This window comes from Zonotrichia albicollis, unplaced genomic scaffold, assembly GCF_047830755.1.
Source record: "Zonotrichia albicollis isolate bZonAlb1 unplaced genomic scaffold, bZonAlb1.hap1 Scaffold_83, whole genome shotgun sequence".
Taxonomy (NCBI): Eukaryota; Metazoa; Chordata; class Aves; order Passeriformes; family Passerellidae; genus Zonotrichia; species Zonotrichia albicollis.
In genome coordinates, this window is record NW_027428460.1 from 4,069,004 (window position 1) to 4,088,727 (window position 19,724).

General features: G+C 52.1%; 2 protein-coding genes across 2 annotated transcripts in view; both read left to right on the plus strand.

Annotated features, from left to right (window-relative positions):
- LOC141728045 (uncharacterized) overlaps nt 1-19,724 on the plus strand; it is a 621,306-nt gene that overhangs the window by 230,045 nt on the left and 371,537 nt on the right. The window lies entirely within an intron of this gene.
- LOC141728030 (cell division cycle protein 20 homolog) lies at nt 3,449-11,063 on the plus strand. Its single transcript, XM_074534329.1, is given in 11 exon segments — nt 3,449-3,643; nt 3,645-3,678; nt 4,217-4,362; nt 4,990-5,086; nt 6,057-6,185; nt 6,841-7,037; nt 7,666-7,760; nt 9,445-9,676; nt 9,786-9,911; nt 10,083-10,200; nt 10,885-11,063. Coding segments are annotated over 11 exon segments (1,548 nt in total).

Sequence of the window (19,724 nt, forward strand, 5' to 3'; positions counted from 1 at the left end):
TGCTGTGCTGGGCTCAGCAGGGCTGTGTGGCAGCAGTTCTTCCCCCAGGGCCTGCCCTTGCATGGCCTAACCGCAGCCAAAGCTGGAGGTGCCTCTTGAGGCCTTGAGACCTCTGGAGCTCATTCAGAGCCCCGGGGAAAAGGGGACTCGTGCACCAACGTCCCTCCCGCTGCAGCTGCTCCGGAGCTGGCCCTGAGTGCCCAGAGGCCCAAGGCACAGGAGCAGCCCCGAGCGGGAGCCCTGCCGCAAGCCCAGGGCCAGAGCCAGCCTTGGCTCCCAACTGGGCAGGGGCTGCACTGGCTCCTGACAGGGCCTGACTCTGTGCCCTGGGGCTGGGGGAGCTGTCACGGGGCAGGGAGGGCCAGGGCTGGCAGTGGCTGCTCAGGGATGGCTTTGGCCCGTGTCCCTCCAAGCAGCCACTGTCCAAGCAGCTGCGCCGCCCCCAGGCTCTCCTCCCGGCCTGCTGGGCTTTGTTGGGTGGCACAGCCTGTGCCAAGGGGCGGCAAGGTGCCTGCAGGCCCCAGCTCTGGGGGAAACGGAGAACGTCCTGCCCACATCCACCGTGCTGCCAGCTCAGCAGTGCAGCACAGCACGGGCTGACGCTCCCCGTTGCTCCCACAGGTGCAGCTGGAACCACAGCACATGTTCCTGATGCCCAGAAGGGCCTTGGAAGGGGGTTCTGTCAGGGAACAGGCTTCTGGTTAGGGTTACTGGCAGGCCTGCTTGTCTTGGAGCTTATCTTCATCTTATGCTCTGTCCGAATTTGGACTTGCTGGAAGAGAAAAGGGTGAGTGTTTAGTTCACCTTTCCCTCAAACAGCTTCTTTTGAAAGTCTAGTGTACATAGGAAACATTCCCAGTGAGGTTGCAGTGTAGGTGTGGCCAGTCCATGATTGTCCAAAGAACTCTCCTGAGGGGTCTGCTGCTGCCCAGAGTTTTCATTGGCCTCCTCATTGCTGGGCCTTGTCCTGGGGGCCCGCTGGGGCTGCAGCCAGTGCTGGCTCCCACTGAGGCTGCCTGGCCAAGAGCAGCCCCAGGGGCACAGGGCAGAGGCAAAGCACTGTGGGGAGGAGAAAGAGCAGGGACGAGATTGCCCTTGAAAGGCAGAGGCGCTCTGGGGGCCGCTCCTGGCCAGGGAGCCTGCCCAGAGCCGTGCCCTGCTGGCCGGGGCCTGGAGGGGCGGCTGTGCAGCTGGGCCAAGCTGTGCCAGCAGCTCCAGCCGTGCTGGGGAGCCTTGCCAGCTCTGGGCCCTGCTGTGCAGGAGAGTCCCTGTGTGCCACTGGCAGCTGGGCCCTCAGCCACCTCCTCTTTCCACAGTTCCACCTCTGGACAAGAGTTGTAAGACGGTGGCTGCACCTCACACCCAAACAGCAGGAGCAGCTCCTCCAGCAGTCAGAAGGGCCTGCGCAGCCCTTTCAAGAGTTTTGAGCTGAAGACTCCAGAACAGCAATCAACAATGAAATCTCCTATTCGCCTGGAGATCGCACTGCCACCTCCTCTCCCCATGTGTATCCCCAAGCTACTTTCATTTCTTTTTTCATCCTCCTCTGTCCCGTCCCGACTTCTTCTATAGACCCCAGCAGTAGCCCAGCACCCTCCAGCCCCTCCTGAGACCAACATGTCCCTTCCTCTGCCCCTGAGCCCCCTGGCCCTGCCCTCTAAACAACACTGAAGTTAACCCTGCTCTCTGCCAGGCTAGGTGATGGCACTTTCTTCTGTTGCAATAAAGGGAAGGTGCCGTCACCCCAGTGTTTGGGTGGCAGCAGCAGCAAAGCCCAGCCGGCAGCAGCACTGGCTGAGCTCCATGGCCAGAAGTGGCCGTGGATGCCCACGGTGTGGGCAGGCAGGAGCCAGGCAGGGGCTGCTGTGACCAGCGGCGGAGTCCCGAGGGCTGGGGGAGCCCAGGGGGCAGGCAGCAGCATGGGGCTCCTGAGAAAAAGCAACCCCATTTGCTTAGTTTTTCAGTTTTAGAAATTAGAAATTTGTAGAAATATTTCAAAATCGTTTTTCTGTAGAGAGACACCCCCAAATATTTCTTCCCAACTCCTACAGTAGTTTAAGATTTTTCTAAGTAGTTTTAGAATCCAGGAAAAGTGACCTCATTTTGTCTTCACTTTTCATTTTTAGAAATATTTAGAAATATCTCTTGTAGAGAGAAATCCCCATATGTTTCGTTTTTTTCCACAACACATCTGTATTTTTGAAACTGGTTTTAGAGGTCTGGAAAATATTTTCCCCTCATACAATAAAAAAATAAAATTGCATTTGAGTGGTAATCTTTATTCTAGAAAGAAGTAAGACCCCTTCAGCCAGCCAGCCTGCTGCAGAGGCTCTTTTCCTGCAGGAGCTTTGTACCTAGTCACAACCAACATACATAAAACCTTTTCCCAGATATTTCCTGGGATTTTTGACAAGCTCACGTCTTAGTCTTCTCAGACAAACTTTGAGCACAGAGGGAATCTCTTCAAGTTACATCTTTGTTTGCTTCTGGTGGAAGTCCCTCAGTTCTATAGCAGGGCCTTCTCTCAGCTTCCTGCTGGCCCCCAGGCTCTCCTCCCGGCCTGTTGGGCTCTCTTGGGTGGCACAGCCTGTGCCAAGGGGCGGCAAGGTGCCTGCAGGCCCCAGCTCTGGGGGAAACGGAGAACGTCCTGCCCACATCCACCGTGCTGCCAGCTCAGCAGTGCAGCACAGCACGGGCTGACGCTCCCCATTGCTCCCACAGGTGCAGCTGGAACCACAGCACATGTTCCTGATGCCCAGAAGGGCCTTGGAAGGGGTTTCTGTCAGGGAACAGGCTGCTGGCTGGGGTTCCTGGCAGGCCTGCTTGTTTTGGAGCTTATCTTCATCTTATGCTCTGTCCGAATTTGGACTTAAGAGGAGACAGTAAGAGTTTGGTTCACCTTTCCCTCAAACAGCTTCTTTTGAAAGTCTAGTGTACATAGGAAACATTCCCAGTGAGGCTGCAGTGTAGGTGTGGCCAGTCCATGATTGTCCGAAGAACTCTGCTGAGGGTTCTGCTGCTGCCCAGAGCTTTCATTGGCCTCCTCATTGCTGGACCTTGTCCTGGGGGGCCCGCTGGGGCTGCAGCCAGTGCTGGCTCCCACTGAGGCTGCCTGGCCAAGAGCAGCCCCAGGGGCACAGGGCAGAGGCATAGCACAGTGGGGAGGAGAAAGAGCAGGGACGAGATTGCCCTTGAAAGGCAGGGGACAGGAGAATGTCGCTTATCCAAGAGAGCCCCAAAGAGCGGCTGGAAGGGGTGCCGGCTGCTCAAGGATCCCCGAGGAGCGGAGGGAGGGCGTATCGGCTCATGGGGTGTCCTGAGGAGTGGCTGGGGAGAGTGGGGGTGTCCGTTGGCGGGGAGGAGCAGCCGGAGCGCTTGCACGGTCCGGTGGTGGGGAGGCTGGCGGGGCCTGTCGGAGTAGGCTCAGCCCGGCCGGTGAGTACAGCCAATGCCACCCACCCGCAGGACCACGGCGCAGTTCCTGTTCGAGGCGGACTTGCACGGGCTGCTGAAGCTGGACACGCTGATCCCGAACGCGCTGCCTGCACAATGGCAACGCAAGGCCAAGGAGAGTGGCCCCGGGCCCAGCCCTGTCTGCGTGTCGCCCGTGAAGCCGGCCAATCGCTCCTACAGCTCCAGCAAGAGAGACAGAGAGACAGATGCCGTCCAAGATACCCGGTGAGTACCAGCCACCAGCGGCAGAGGTTGAGTACGGGAGCCTGGCCCAGGCTGCTTGTCCACAGCCATGGGGCTCTGGGCTCCCTGCCACGCTGCCCTACCGGCTGCTGCTCAGGCAGGAGGAGGTGGGCTGTGCTCCTGACAGCCACCCACCTCCTTGCCAGCATGAGGGGCAGAGCTCTGAGCACTGGGGCTGGCGAGCTGCTTTCACCCAGCTGAGCCTTGCTGGCACAGCTGTGTGCTAGGACGAGTGTGGGCGGGCCTGTCAGCTGACAGCTTTACATCCTGGGAGCGTTTTTGTATCTTCTCCTTATCTCTGATCTCTGGAATTGTTGCACTAGACCCAAGTGCACACAGTCCCTAACCAACTTGGTGGCAGGGAGGAAAATATAAGTTAGTTGTGACTGGGTGGCATGAGACCTCAGAGTCCTACTTGTCTGGTGGGTGTGATGTGGAAGAGTGTTGTGTTTACTCCCATGAAAGCTCTAATACAGGCTGTTAAATAGCTGTAAGACAATATTTTCATATGTGAATGCAGGTAAATCTGGATCCAAAATTCAAAGCACCCCCACAAAGGCTGGGGGGGATCGCTACATACCCAACCGCAGCACTGTGCAGATGGAGATGGCAAATTTCCTCCTAACCAATGAGAATGACCCTGCTGAGGATTCCCCTACCAAGAAGGTGATCATGTTGCTAAGTTACAATTACTTCAACAACCACTACTCCTTCCTGCCCCTTTAGCAGTAAACTATAGGTTCTATCAAGTGGGCACACGGGACTGACAAGTCCCAGCCATCACTACTTGCAGCTCTGGGCTTCAGGAGCCTAGGATGAGACCGAAGCTGTAGAGACTGCCATGCACTCTAAGCCTATGCTGCTTCTGGAAGCAAAATTTAGCTTTTGACTAATGAGGCGTTAAAATGTAGCAGGCAACAAAAACACAAAGCTGTAAGCCTATGCAAAGTGAAACTGCTGGTGGTAGCTATTCTAGGACAATGTCTCCACAGGGAACACTTCTGGAATGTTTTACACTGTGTTCTGAAATCTGTTTATGAAGCATTTGGTCGCTTTGTGGCTGTGGCTCTTCCCACTGGCAATGACACTGAATTTGCCATTGTGTGAAAATGGGAGCAGGACGATGTATGGAAGTCTGAGGAAAAACTGCTTTGACCTGCCTCTGTGTGACTGACCCTTGCAGCACAGTCAAACATCTTCAGATTCTAAGAGAAGGGGACTTCGGCGTCTGTTTAAATTGCAGTGTGGGAATTGTTGTAAATGCATTGCACTGAGGGTGATTTGTCTCTGTAGGAGCAACAGAAAGCCTGGGCAGTGAATCTGAATGGTTTTGATGTAGAAGAGGCAAAGATCCTCCACCTCAGTGGAAAACCAGAGAATGCTCCAGAAGGTATGTCTGTGTGAGCGGAATCAGCAGGAGAGATCAGGTCAGGGGAACAGCAACACAGAGGCTCTGTGTGTGGTCACAAGAGAAATCAACTGGTTTCTGAGAGCTGTACAGGCTGGAGTCTCATTTCTTAAGGTTCCTGAGGTCGAGGGAGGGCATAACAGTTACAGTGAATTTACTTAGGAGAGGTGCTATGACTGCCAGTTGGTCACCTGTTACAGGGCTTGCAAGGGTCTTCAGGGTGAAGACAGAGGCGAGAATCTTGACCTCATGTTCAGAAGGCTTGATTTATTCTTTTATGATATATATTACATTATTACTATACTAAAAGAAATAGAAGGAAAGTTCTCAGAAGCTGGCTAAGCTAAGAATAGAAAAAGAATGAATAAACAAAGGGCTGTGTCTCAGCAGAGAGTGAGACCCAGCTCTGCCGTGAGTGGTCAGTAAGTCCAAACATTCACCCAAGACCAATCACGCATCAATCTGTTGCATTCCACCGCAGAAGATAAGCATTGTTTACATTTTGTTGCTCAGGCCACAGCTTCTCAGAAGGGAGAAAAATCCTAAAGAAAGGATTTTTATGAAAAGATGTTGGTGACAGTCAGAGAAAAATCCTAAAGAAAGGATTTTTATGAAAAGATGTTGGTGACAGTCACCTGTACTGCAGGTTCCAAACCTTCATGAAGTCTGTAAGAGCATCAAACTCTCTGCTCTGAACTTTCTAGCTTAAACTGCAACTAAATATAATGGGATTCAAAACCCCAAGTGTTTGTTCAATTTGTTTCCATGAATGAGGAAATTGTAGCTCAGCCCTGTTCAGCAGTTCATTCTGCCAGTGATTTTAGTGCACTGCAGGCTTGTGAGTGTTTCTCTTAGGACTTTATTTTCACTCCAAGGGATTCCTAGTTGGGTGAGCAGCACTCAGCTGGGAGGAAACTAACTCAGGTTAACAAACCTGTTCCCCTGCACACAGGCTATCAGAATAACCTGAAAGTGCTCTACAGTCAGAAAATGGCACCTGGGTTCAGCAGGAAGAATAGCAGATATATTCCCTCAAAGCCAGACCAGGTCTTGGATGCACCAGAGATTCGCAACAACTACTGTAAGTTGTTGTATTCATATTGTTGCATATCATATTTCTAGGGTCTCATATCTTCTGGGTGGTTTTCTCACAGCAGCTCTTCACAGCAGCATTGTTGTTGCTTCTCAGTCAGGACTCCTCTCTAGCTCTCCCTGACTGCCTCACCCCTTTTTATCCCAGCTACCTCCACAGGCTACAGCTGCTGCCCAATTAAGGACATCGCAGCTGCCGCCCATTTACAATACCTAGAATCAGGGCAGGGTCACTTATACAATACAGAGATCTTTTACTGCAATACATATCTTTACTCAGGCCCCTATAGTAAGTAGGCTGCAGCGTTGAGTGCTGGGCATCCAGAACATTCTGCACTGGATTGCTGTTCCTAGGACAGTGTAACTGGGCTGTCTGTATTATTTTGTGTACCCAGGCTAGCGCAGACCACTTCTGGAGTGTCCTTGTGTGGCCTTACAGGGACAGTGGTCTAGGGCACTGTGTAGATGCCTTGGAGCAGGGTACCTGGCCCCAGCAGCTGGGCATAGTGACACTCAGAAGGCTGCCCCTCACCTGTACATGTGTGTGTGCACATGTGCACCCAACACCTGCTGCAGCAGCACGGGTGAAGGGCATGCTCTCTAGCCAAGCATGGTGTGACCTGCATTGCTCTTTCAAATTGTAGATCTGAATCTCATAGACTGGAGCTCCCAGAACTCCTTGGCAGTGACTCTGGACAACACTGTTTATCTGTGGAATTATGGTACTAGGGAGATTATCCCCCTGCTGCAGACGGAGCATCCAGATATTTACATTTCCTCTGTGTCATGGATTAAAGATGGAGACTACCTTGCTGTTGGCACAAGTAGTGCTGAGGTTCAGGTGAATGCAGGAGTAAAACTAGAGGTGTTTTCTAGGGATTGACAGAACTGTGGGGCCTGGGGACAAAACCTTGGCTGGCAGAGGAAGGATGCCATGCACCTAACTTGTCTTCCCTGGTGTGGGGTGGAACTGCCCAGTGTGCAAGGCAGGGTTTGGTTTGGGGGTTTTCTGATAAGTGGCATAACCTTCTGTGCTATAGTCATGAGATACACATTTCCTCTGTTCCCTTACTGAGAAAGCTGAATGCCAGAGCCTGTGCAGTGAGGTTCCTAGGGCACAGAAACAGGATTGGGTTTCTTCTGAAGAACGTTTTGCTTTGCCTCTCCAGCTATTGTTGCATTTATATTCTTGTGTATCATATTTCTAGGGTCTCATACCTTCTGGGTGGTTTTCTCACAGCAGCTCTTCACAGCAGTGTTGTTGTTGCTTCTCAGTCAGGGCTCCTCTCCAGCTCACTCTGAGTGCCCCACCCCCTTTTATCCTTGCTACCTCCACGGGCTACATCTACTGCCCAATCAAGGATATTGCAGCTGCAGCCCATTTACAATAACTAGAATCAGGGCAGGGTCACTTACACAATACAGAGATCTTTTACTGCAATACATATATTTACTCAGGCCTCTATAAGCTATGGGACCCTGAGCAGCAGAAACATCTCCGAACCACGACCAGCCATTGTGGCCGTGTGGGAACCCTCAGCTGGAACAGCTGCATCCTCTCCAGGTAAAGCAGTGGGTCAAGGGCAGTTTCCAGTTGTTGCAAACTCCTATCCCTCAATCTATGTGTGGCATGGGTTAGGGATGGCAGAGAGAAGTTTGTCCTGGCTTGGGATCCTTACTCACCCTTATCTGTTGGGGCTGTGAGGAGAAGGCCTCTTTCCTGTATTGCAATTTGTGCTGAAGCTTTAAAGAGCTTGTGTGGGTGTTTCACTCACACCAACAGACCTGTGTTGCTGGTAACACTGGTTGAAACCCAGTGGCAGGTATAGCAGTCTTGCAACAACAAAAATGGATTTGGGTGAAAATGTGCAGCCTGACTGTGGTGGTTTGACCAGGAAGAAGTGGGAATTCTGGGAAGCTGTGGTCAAACCAATGAAGGTTTTGGGTTTGAGACTGGCACCTGGTGTAGCCAGTGGGGTTTGGACACACCTCCGAGAATACACAGGGGTTAAAAGCAGGGCACTGCCCTTGGCACTCTCTCTTGGGACGTTGCAGCGCAGAGGTCAGATCTCTTCCCCCCGTCCAGCCTCTGCTGCTGGGCGGGGGGAGGGGCAGCCATGCGGTAGGCCCGGGGCCTGGACAGAGATGGGGGTTGAGGGGGCTTCGAGGATGGAAGGGTGGAAGATCCCAGAGAGTCAGCCCTCGGGCAGCCAGCCCCTCCCCCCCCCCCCCCAGGAGGGAGAGAGAGAGAGAACCGGCGACACCGAATGTGATAGCAGCCGGCCCAGGAGGAGAAGGGGGGAGGAAGAGTGCCCGGCCGGAGCGGCAGCGTGTGGGCAGCGTGTGTGGGAGTGCCACTCCGGGACAGATAGAGACTGAAAACTTTTAACCCTTTCTTTCATGATTGGGGCCTTGCAAAAATGCTAATCCTCCTCGAAGCTGAATAAGAAGGGAGATAAGAGATGAGATGAGACAAGGACCTGGCCCGAAGGACGTGGAGATGATTGAATGGGAAGAGATGATTTGGAGTGGCCTTTTGGCTGGACTTTTCTTGTGGCCATGGACTCAGTTGTTCCTGTGACACAGACTGCACTTAGGGAGAAGCAGTGGCTCAAAACCAGGAGGGTTCTTCGTGAGGACCCCCCGGCCCCAGGGGGTTGGAAAAATATGGGGGGGACAGATGTCCCAAAGCAGAGACTGTGCCTTTTTGGAGTGAGACAAGGCATCCTTGAAAGACAACCCTAAAAGCAGCTCTGGCCATGCCTCAGTGGTGAGAGCACTGGGCATGGAAGGAAGATGTCACAAGCGGCAAAAGGACTTTTTTCCGGGCGGTGCCGAAGTGACAAGGAAGCACACGAGGTTTCAGTGTGTTTCCAGGAGAAGCCTATGGAACAAGAAGGACTCCTTTCCTCTTCATGAACTGCAGTTTGAGTATACTAAAGTGTGGGGCCAAGGCTGGGCAGTTGATGATTTGGGAGAATGTATCGGATTGGGAAAGTCAGGTAGTGGGGAGGAGGAAAATGGTTTTTGTAAGGTTTTCAATTTTTTTTTCTTTTCCTTATAGTCTTTCCCTATTTTCCTGTAGTTTAAGTAATAAAGTGTTCTTTATGTTTAAGTTGGAGCCTGTTTTGCTTATTCCTGGTCACATCTCACAGCAGACACCAGGGTGAAGGCATTTTCATGGGGGGGCACTGGCTCTGTGCCAGGCTCAAACCATGACACTGACCCTGCAAGCCTTCTCTCTGCAGTGGTGCACGGACTGGGCACATCCATCACCATGATGTCCGAGTGGCTGAGCATCACGTGGCCACCCTTGCTGGCCACACACACGAGGTGTGCGGACTCAAATGGTCTCTGGGTGGCCGCTACCTGGCCAGTGGTGGCAATGACAGTCTGGCGAACGTCTGGCCATGCACCCAAGGTGGGGGTGGTGACTTTGCTCCTGTACAGACCTTCACTCAGCACCAGGGTGCTGTCAAGGTGAGCACAGAGCTGCTATGGGCGGATATGTGTGTGCAAGGCAGGCATGCAGCACTGGCTGGGTGCAGGTTGCCTCTTGTATGTTTTAAAATGAACTCTCCTCTCTCAGGCTGTGGCGTGGTGCCCATGGCAGATGAATGTTCCAGCCACTGGAGGTGGCACTAATGACAGACATATCCACATCTGGAATGTGTGTTCTGGCACCTGCCTCAGTGCTGTTGATACCCGCTCCCAGGTGAGAGATGAACATCAGCTTGGAGACAAACACCTTCTGGCAGCACACCTCCACAGAGCTGCTGGCTCCTCAGGCCCAGAGGCACAGGGAAGGAGGGGGACCATGCTCGCCTCCAAGTGGTGAGCATCAGCACATGCACCTTGTCGCGCCTGTGTTACTGCCTGTTTGCAGGTCTCTTCTATCCTATGGTCCACAAACTACAAGGAGCTCATTTCAGCCCATGGCTTTGCACAGAATCAGCTGGTTATATGGAAGTATCCAACAATGACCAAGGTTGCAGAGCTGCAAGGTAGGTGCATGTTGTTATCTTGTTGTTGCATTTCTAAAGTCCCATACTGTTGCAATCATATTTCTAAAGTCTCGTACCTTCTCGGTGATACTTCCTGGGGGCAGTTCTTCACAGCTCTGACTTCTTCTCCTGCTTGTTGCTCATTCTTCCTCAGGGCTCCTTGTCAGCTCAGCTTGACTGGCCAAGCCCAGCCCCTTTTATCCCAGTTATCTTCACTAGCTACAGCTGCAGCCCAATTAAGGACATTGCAGCTGCAGCCCATCAAAAACAACCAGGGCTTATCAGGGCAAGGCCTATAATATACAATACAGATATTTTACTACGACTCCTACTATATTTCCCCCTTTTCGTTTACTTACAGATACTAAGACTCCTACTATAGGTGGACAGGGCCTGGGTGTGGGGGGTGTTAGAGGTTGAAGACAGCTGCACTCCTTGGTTGGAGCCTGCAGCATCACTGATACAGGACAGTATCCGGGGCCATGCTGCTAGGAGTAAAGCATGCCCACGGGGCTGTGGAAGAGATACCATTGATTCAAGTGTATGCTTGGGGTCTGAAATCATGCTGCCACAGCCAGTGAGGAGACAGGTATGCAAGCTGGCAGGGCTCATGGGAGCATACAGGAGTAAATGTGCATGTGCTGATCAGCTCATCCCTGATTGCACATTCCTTCTCCTCCTCAGTTCATACTGATAGAATCTTGACCCTGACCATGAGTCCTGATAGTACATCAGTGGCCTCAGCAGCTGCTGATGAAACACTGCGGATCTGGCGCTGTCTTGAGATGGACCCCTTGAAGAAGAAGAAGAAAGAGAAGGCAAACAGTGCCAAAAGCAGTGTTCTTCACCAGAGCATCTGCTGAGAGCACGGGATTGTTGTGGGGAGGGGGATATTTGGTTTACACACTATACAGTATTTTAAATGGTAATGAACTGCTTTACTTGACTTTTTCTTAATGGAGTCTGATGGAAGAAAAAGCCATGGCTCCTAAACCCAAGTCCTTCTCCCTGAGGCTGGGGATCTGGGCAAGGTGTGGAGACCTAGGTCTTAAGGGCCAGTTTACAGGCTCCTGAGCTTAGCACAGCCTAGCAGAAGGATGCTGTGCAAGGGCTGTACTTCTGTTTCTGTCCCAGCTAAGATAGATATGTCACCTGCCCCATCTAGATGCTGACTACAAGCACAGCAGCTCCACCTGAGGCTCAACTGAAAGCACAGCATGGCTGTGGCCTCAGTTTGTGTTGTCCTGGCCTGTCTCACAAGGCCAGGGACACCTTACTATGGCTCTGCAGGCAGATCTCAGTTTGTCTTGTTAGCTACAGGCAGCCATCACTGCCTGCCTATGGTGCTGGAGTAGAATAGCTGTTGGAAAAAAAGGAGGGAGGGAAATACAGAGCAACAGCTGTAATCACCCCAAAGGCTGGAAAGGGGCTGGCTCTGGCATAAAGCCTGATGCAAAACAAAAGGTTAGCTTACACTGCCACAGCCAGCCTGGATGTCATGCAAGAGCCACACAAAGCACCACCAACCCTGTGCTCAGCCTTCAGTCACGTATTCTTCCAACAACTGTGATCTCCCTTCCCCTCTTGCTGACAGGAGGCCCTGGTGCCTCACTGAGGCTTCATGCAGGGGAGCAAGCACCAGGGCTCAGCTGACATTTATTGGAGCTTGACTCCCCTACACTTGGAAAAATGCCTTTTTTCCAGGCTGAACTGTGCTGGAGCAAGTGGCAGGAAATATATTTGAGCCCTTACCTGACCAACAACCAGCTCAGCCATGCTGCTTTGCACGGTGGAGCCGCAGTGTCTAAGGCTGTGGGGCTGCACCAGACCCATCAAGCCTGTCCTTCAGCTGCACCAGCATTGCCAGGGGCTGCTGGGGACACTGCACAGCTGATAAGCACCTTGGCCTGTACAAAGCAGCTCCACCAAGCCTGTGCCTCCCATCAGCCCTCAGTGATTAGCTGAGGGTGGATTATTAACTGTTTTCACCTTTCCCTCAGCACAGTACCACCCTGTGCCTAGCACCAGCTCTGCCTCCTGAGCCTTACAGAAGCTGGAACCTTCAAAGGTTCCGACTTGTGCTCTGCCAAGGCCAGTGAGTGTGTAACCACACCCACCAGAGCACCCCCCCACAGACATAAAGCTGATATGGGGGGCACAGTCTCAAAAGACAGCCACTGAGCCAGCACCTTCCCAGCAGAGCTGCTGGTGCATCCCCATTTGGCCACTTGGGAAAGATCAGGAGGTCCAAGGATGGAGCTCTCCCTCAGACACAAATCCTCAGGCCACAGCTGTCTCTAAAGGGGAAGCAGGCAGGAACCCAGATGCAAGGCTGGGCTCTTCCACAGAGCTGTGCTGTTGTTGTAGGAGCCGTGTCCCACAGCCCTGCACTTGGTGCTGGGAGTTAGCACAGACTTGCCCTGTAGGGCTACAGCTGATTAGGCTTTCCCTGGTCCCTGACCTGCAAGGAAAGCTTTATATGCCAAAAAGTTCCTGTCATTTTTGCAGTCCCATGTAAGAGCAGCTCAGCTTTCTCACAGACTCTTTCTTTCTCCTTAGCACATGCCCCACACCCAGATGCTGTGCATTACATAGCCCTTAGAGGACCTCTGAGCATTACCAGAGGGTAATGATACTGCAGGGTCTTTGACCCCATGCTGGTCTCTTACAGTCCTGGAGTGAGGAGGAGCAGAGGAAGGAAGTGGGCACTGATCCAGCAGGCCCAATGAACGCAGCCCTGTAAGGTGTGAATTCAGTTCACAGCATGACAGCATATTAATTACCAAGTGCCATGGCCAGCCCATAGAAGAGCACAGCTAACAGTGTTATGAATAAGAAGCTTGACTAGGCCAATATTCAAGCAGCAATCAATTTATTATTTAATATGGTAAGGTATGAGCAATACAGCGCTGGGTACAGTGGGGGAAGTTTTCCCTCCAACTGCACACCAATAATTGAGGGTTACAGGTATTTATAGGGGTACTCATCAGCTTTCTCAGCAGTTTCTATTTCCAATTTTTTTACCCATCACCAATTTTTATTCCAACTTATTACATCACAATTCTATACACTATTGTGATTTTAGTTTTTCTCAGGATGTATCTCAAAGGAGTATCCCCAGATGGTGACAGTCCAGTTTCTGAAAATAGAAAGACAAATCCCGTCTGGTGGGGTCCAGCTCCCCAGATGTGTGTCCACCTTTTAATTGCAGAGACTATAAATCTCATAACAGTGATGTCCAGCTTCCCTTTGGTCGAAGCCATAAACCCTTGAGGTGATGTTCATCTTCCTTTCTCAAGCTGTTTTTCTCTGCTTCAATAAGGCGTGAGATAAGCATATTTCTTTTATATATATTCCAAAGCTATAATTTCAAGGATACAAGTAATATTCTAAAATTATACTTCAAAATGTTATTATGGCAGAGCTTTTTTATGGATTAAATGCAAGAAAAAAGCAACATTCTTAACACCTTAATTCCAATGCTCCTAAATCAACCAGGGTTAATTGTGTGGTAAATAGGTATGATTCATGCTGATAAAAATTGAAACAGTAATCAATATTGATACAGTAATTAATATCTGGAAATAATAAAATAAGTTAAAAATAGTAATGCCAAAGAGGAGAGGGAGAGGAGGGGCTCCACTTCCCCCCCCCCGCCTTTCCCAGCAGATGTTTTTTCAAGGACCACAGGAAAGAAGCTGAAGATACAGTTGCTAAAAATGACCAAGAACCTGCTTTGGTCCCAGAAAATGCTAATTATAAGGGACTTATTGCCTTGATATGTAGATGCAGTGATACGTTAGTCTTGGCTTACATTGTACTGGCTTGGTGTGCATGTGTAACCCAAAGGTGAATTAAAGGACAACGAAGAAGACTACAGGGCCTTCATCAGTGACGACCCCCAAAGACTTGTGCGACCACCAAACCGAGTGGTGGCGCATGCGTGATAAGGGTGGTAATGAAGGCGGAGACAGAAAAGTGACGAACCGAAAATAGGAGGAGACGGCATTGACACATGGCACATAAGGGGTGATTTTCACTTGGCAAGTTTGCAGGTGAAGTGGCAAGGGTCATTGAACCCTGTCCTCCGTACCCCGCGGTATCTCTTGCTTATGCGCTAGTATTGGAACCAAATTATCCCTTATTTTAATCGAATTATATTGTATCCAATTTTATATTTTTATTTTAACTATTCAATTAAAATTGTTACTACTTTTAATATTGTTTTTATGATGGGATAATTGGGCAAACATAACAATTGCAAACAAAACATAGGTTCGAAGGCCTTTTTCCATGCTTTATTTTTCTTAGTTACTTATTAGAATTCATAGCTCTCCCATTGTCGGGGTCCACACATTTCACATTCAACAGTACACACGTCGCCTGTTTGTACCTGACATGAAACACAGCTTTGCATCTCACAGAGGCCACTTTGGGGTCCCTTAAAACATTTCTGGGGCACATTTAGGGCAGTTTTGGATCTGAGGAGGGAATTCAGACAGAACTTGAGGGTTTGGAGGACACTTGGGGAAGCCGGGTGGGCACTTCGAAAGGCACTCAGAGACTCTGAGGAACCGTTCGGGGTCCCAGGCAGCACGTGGGGGTCCAGGGGGGCGCTTGGAGGTCAGGAAGGGGAATTTGGGACCCTTCGGGGTCCGGGCGGGCCCCTGGGAGGCTCGAATGGGGTTCTCTGGGGCGCGGGGGGTGAGGGGAGTTGTAAGCACGGGTATCGTACGGTTCAATGGGGCCGCGGAGCATCACGGGAGTTCGAGCCGCAGCTGCAATGGCTCTCGGTGGGGCGCGGGGCATGACGGGAGATGAAGTCCCGAGTGGACTAGCGCTGGAGGTGCGCTGCGGAGGATGATGGGAGCTGTAGTCGCGGAAGTGGGTCGAACGCAGCATTTGGGGGTCCGGGAGGGCACTTATGGGACACTTCTGCGTCCGACCTGCGACTTGAGATCCTCGGGGGGGGACGTAAATGGTTCGAGAGCACTCGGGGGGAGCTCGGGGAGCTCTAACCGGGCTATTTAGGGCGCGGGGCACGGCAGGAGTTTCAGGCGCGGGACTGTGTTCTGAGGGGCTCTGGGGCCGCGGGGGATGAGAGAAGACGAATTCCCAGAAGTAGCTGTACCGAGCATCTGTGGGGTTGGGAGCACTCAGGGGGCCTGGGGACGCTTTGGGGGGTCCCGAATGGGCACTGAGGGATCATGGAGGGTCTGGGGGGCATTTATGGGACAGACGGGGGCGGATCCCGCGGGGCGGGGGGGGGGAAAGGGTGTCTGTGGAGCGCGGGGCATGACGGGCGTTGTAGTTCTGGCTCTAACGGGGTTGTAACCGGCCGCGGGGCATGATGAGAGTTGTAGGCAAACAGGAAAGATGGCGCCAACCTTAGGCACCGCCCCCAAGCCTGGATACCTGGCGCTGATTGGCTGCAGACAGTGATTGGCGGGAGCCTCGGCAAATGGGATGCGGTGGAGGTGGGAACAGCCCATTCACCCTCCTCCAGTCCCTCCCAGTGCAGACCAGTTCATCCTCAGTACAGCCCAGTTCAAACCCAGTGCCCCTCCAATCCCTCCCAGTACAGCCCCGTCCCTCCCAATACACATCAGTTTATTCCCAGTCCCTTCCAGTTCACCCCAGTTTCATCCAGAGGATGCCCCAGTGTCCGCAGTTTGCCCCAGTATCACTCCCAGTATGTCCCAGTGTACCCCCATAGTCCATCCCAGTCCACCCAGATTCCCCCTCAGCATTCCTCGTGTTCCCAGGTCGTCCCACTCTTCCCCAGTGTCACTCCCAGTATGTCCCAGTGTCTCCCACAGCATTCCCAGTGTACCCCAGTATGTCCCAGTCTTCCCCAGTTTTTCCAAGGACAGTTTAGTTTCTCACGGCAGACGTGGCAGCCAAACCCAGCAGTGGGGTCAGTGCAGTGCCCATGGCCACAGCCCCTTGCAGTGCCCAGTGCAGCTTGGGCTGATGATCCACCCTCACAGCTGGCCCGGGGCAGCTCTGCAGTGCCTTTGGTGGCACCTGGGGCTGGCACACACCTGAGCAGTGTGTCTGTTTGCACTGGGGAAACTCAGGAGGTTCAGATTGCTTCAAAAACCCCAAAAAGTGAAAATCCCTCTTAGGTGAGTGCAGCCAGCTCTCCAAGCACAGCAGGGCCCAGGGCAGTGAGGACAGACATGATGGGGCTGGGCAATGTGGAGCAAGGTTGTCCACACTGGGTCAGAGCTCCAGGCACAGCTTCTGTGAGCAGGCCAGAGCTGCTGAGGAGAGACCCTGAGTCAATATCAATCACAGACTGCTGAAATAATCTCTGCTCTAAAGGGAGATAATATAAAATACTTCATTTAAAATAAGAATGTGTATTTCTTACAAGTTCTTTGAAATCTTTTTCCATCACTTGACTAGGAAAACTTTAATGATTCTCACAGGGCTTTGGTGTTGTTTACATCAAGCTCAGTCCCTGAGAGTGTCTTCAAAAAACTTTTCAAGAACTCAAAATTAAATTGAAACGCTGAAGTTTTTTGAAGTTTTAATGTGTTCCACTGAGGGATATGACTGGGAAAGTGTCCCCAGGTTCCAGTTAGAGCAGAACACTGGAGGCAGGGATGACAGCTGGGGACAAACAAGGCAAAGGTGTCTCTGGTGCTGAGCACACCTGGATGTGTTTGAGGAATGCAAAGGGGCCAAGGCCTGAGCCCCAGCCCCTGGCCAGGCAGATCCTGTCCCTCCCTCCTTGCCCAGGGCTCTTCCTGGGATGGGCACTGGCATGTGGGGATGTGCAATGCCAGGGGCAGGAGCATGAGGCGGCCCTTGCCAGGCTGCTGAGCAGGGACAAGGAGGCAATGAGGCACAACCCTGCAAGGGTCACTTGTCCCCTCGTGGCCTCAGGCCCAGGGCCAGCCATGGCCAAAGTGCTGCTCAAGTTGGCTCTGGCAGGGCTGTCTTGCAGCTGCTGCCCATCCCTGTGCCCTGTGCAGCCCAGGCTGTCCCACGGTGTCCCTGCCCTGCACCTCTGTCCCTGCAGGCTGTCGGCATCCCCCGGCTGCCCCACCTGGCTGGGCCCTTCCTTTGCTGACAGCTCTGCCTCCTGCCTGCCCCTGCCTGCCCACACAAAGCCTGGGGCTGATACCAAAAGGGTTTATTCCATTTTTACCCTGCCTGTGAACTTTCAGCACAGGAACAAGGCACGCACGGGCTGCTTTCCCAGCAAGGATGGGTAGAAGAGAAGAAGAAGACATCTGGCTCAAGGGTGCAGGAATGGAGAAAACAAGGAGTGAATCTGGGAACTTGGGGTGGATTTTATGGAAATGGGTAAATTGTAATTCACATTCAGTGACTGTATATAAGCAACACACTGGTAGAATCACATGTCCATATAAGGTTAGGAGTTATCCCATGTTGGACCTCAGGCCTGAATAAATTATTCCCTCTGAAATAGCAAATTAGTGTTAAGGAGCCTTATTCTGATATTTCAGAGATCTGGTGACAGTGGGACCTCACAGAACCAAGGAGTCAGCTGTGACACTGTGCAAACTCATGGAACAAAGGGTTCATTGTGACACAGCAGAACCCCATGGAACCAAAATCCATTTGGGCACACTGGGGCCACGTTGAACCAATGGTCCATTGTGATACTGCGGATCCAAGGAGACCATTGTGACCCTGAGAAACCTCTTGGAACCAGGGGGCCATTGTGACACAGCAAGACCTGGTGGAACCATGGGTCCATTGTGACACTGCGGAACCTCACGGAACCAAGGTGACCATGTTCTACTGCGGGACCTCATGAAACAAAGGGACCATGGTGACACTTCAGAACTAAGGAGACTGCTGCTGGCAGTGTAAGAGCTCATGGAACCAGAAGTCCCTTGTGACACAGCAAGGCCTGATGGATTCCTTGCTAAGCTGCATGGCCTCATGGAACCATGAGCCATTGTGACACAGCCTGGCCACATGGAGCCAAAGGGCCACTGTGACACTGCGGATCCAAGGAGACCATTGTGACTGAGGAACCTCATGGAACCAAGAGTCCATTGTTCTACTGTAGCGCCCTGTGGAACCAAGGGGAGCACAGTGACATTGTGGGGCCTCAGGGAACAATGGAGACTGTTCTGACACTTTGGGACCCACTGGAACCAAGGGGCCATTAGAGCATGGCAGGGCCTGGTGGAATCAAGGGGACTGCAGTGAACACTGTGGGTGTCCATGTGATGAAGAGTCCATTCTGACACCGTGGAACCAAGGATTCCATTGTGACACTCTGGGGCATCATGGAACCAAAGGGCCATTGTGGCAGTTCAGAGCCTTGTGGAGCCAAAGGGACCATAGTGACTCTGTAGGGCTCCATGAAACCATTGGTCTGTTGTGACACTGAAAGTCCTTATGGGATCATGGAGACCATTGTGACACTGCAAGGCCTCATGGAAACAAGGAACCACTGTGACACTCTGCAGTCTTGGCAGGCCAAGGGGCAGTTTTCACACTGTGTGGCACCATGGAACCAAGGAGTCCATTGTGACACTCCAGGGCCCCATGGAACTAAGGATCCATGGATCAGTGCAGGACCCCATGGAACCAAAGGTCCATGGTGACATTGTGGGGCCTCATGGAATCCTGGAGGCCACTGTGACACTTGGAGGCCTCTTTGAATCAAGGGGCTCTGCAGGGCTTCAGGGAATCAAGGAGACCCTTCTGACATTGTGAATCCCCATGGAACCAAGGGTCCATTGTGACACTGCAGCACCATGGAGACCCCTTTGACACTGCCAGGCCTCATGGAAGCCAGGGACCATTGTGACACTCTGGAGCCCTGTGGAAACAAGAGGCCAGTGTGAGACGTCTGGGCCTGATGGAACCAAGGATCCAATATGACACCACCCCTGTGACACTGCAGAGCCCCATGGATCACAGGGAACAGGCCTGCTTGGCTTGGCCTGACTGCTCCAACTGCCCTTGGCATGTCGAGTGTCTCTTCTCATGTACCCCTGAAACCCTGGGGTCTGGGCTTTCCTTCAATTGGAAAAGAGCTGCCCTTCTCATTCAAGCATCCATGGCCAAAATGGGATTCCCCCTCCAAAATTCCCAATATCCAGGGATTTCTCCCACATATAAAAGCTGCCATTACCAACACGTCTGGCTGACCTTGTCTTCCTGAGGGCTGGCTCTCACCTGCCTTCAAACAGTGAGGCTCTGTGCTTTCCTTCCTATGGAAAAGAACTGGCCCTCCTGCACAGGCACCCATGGCCAAAACTGGTACTTGTCCTCCATAATTCCTACATTCAAGGGTTTTTTCTCCCGGACAAGATCTCCCAGTACAGACAGGTCGTGCTGGCCTTGGCTTCTGGTGGTTGCCTGAATGCTGCCCTGAAACACTGGGGCTCTGCCCTTTCCATCCTAAGGGAAAAGAACCATCCTTCTTCTCCAGGTGCCCATGGTTAAAATTGGGATTCCACCACCAAAAGTCCTATATCCAATGATTGCTCCTACACAAAAGTTGCCATTACAGAAAGGTCTGGCTG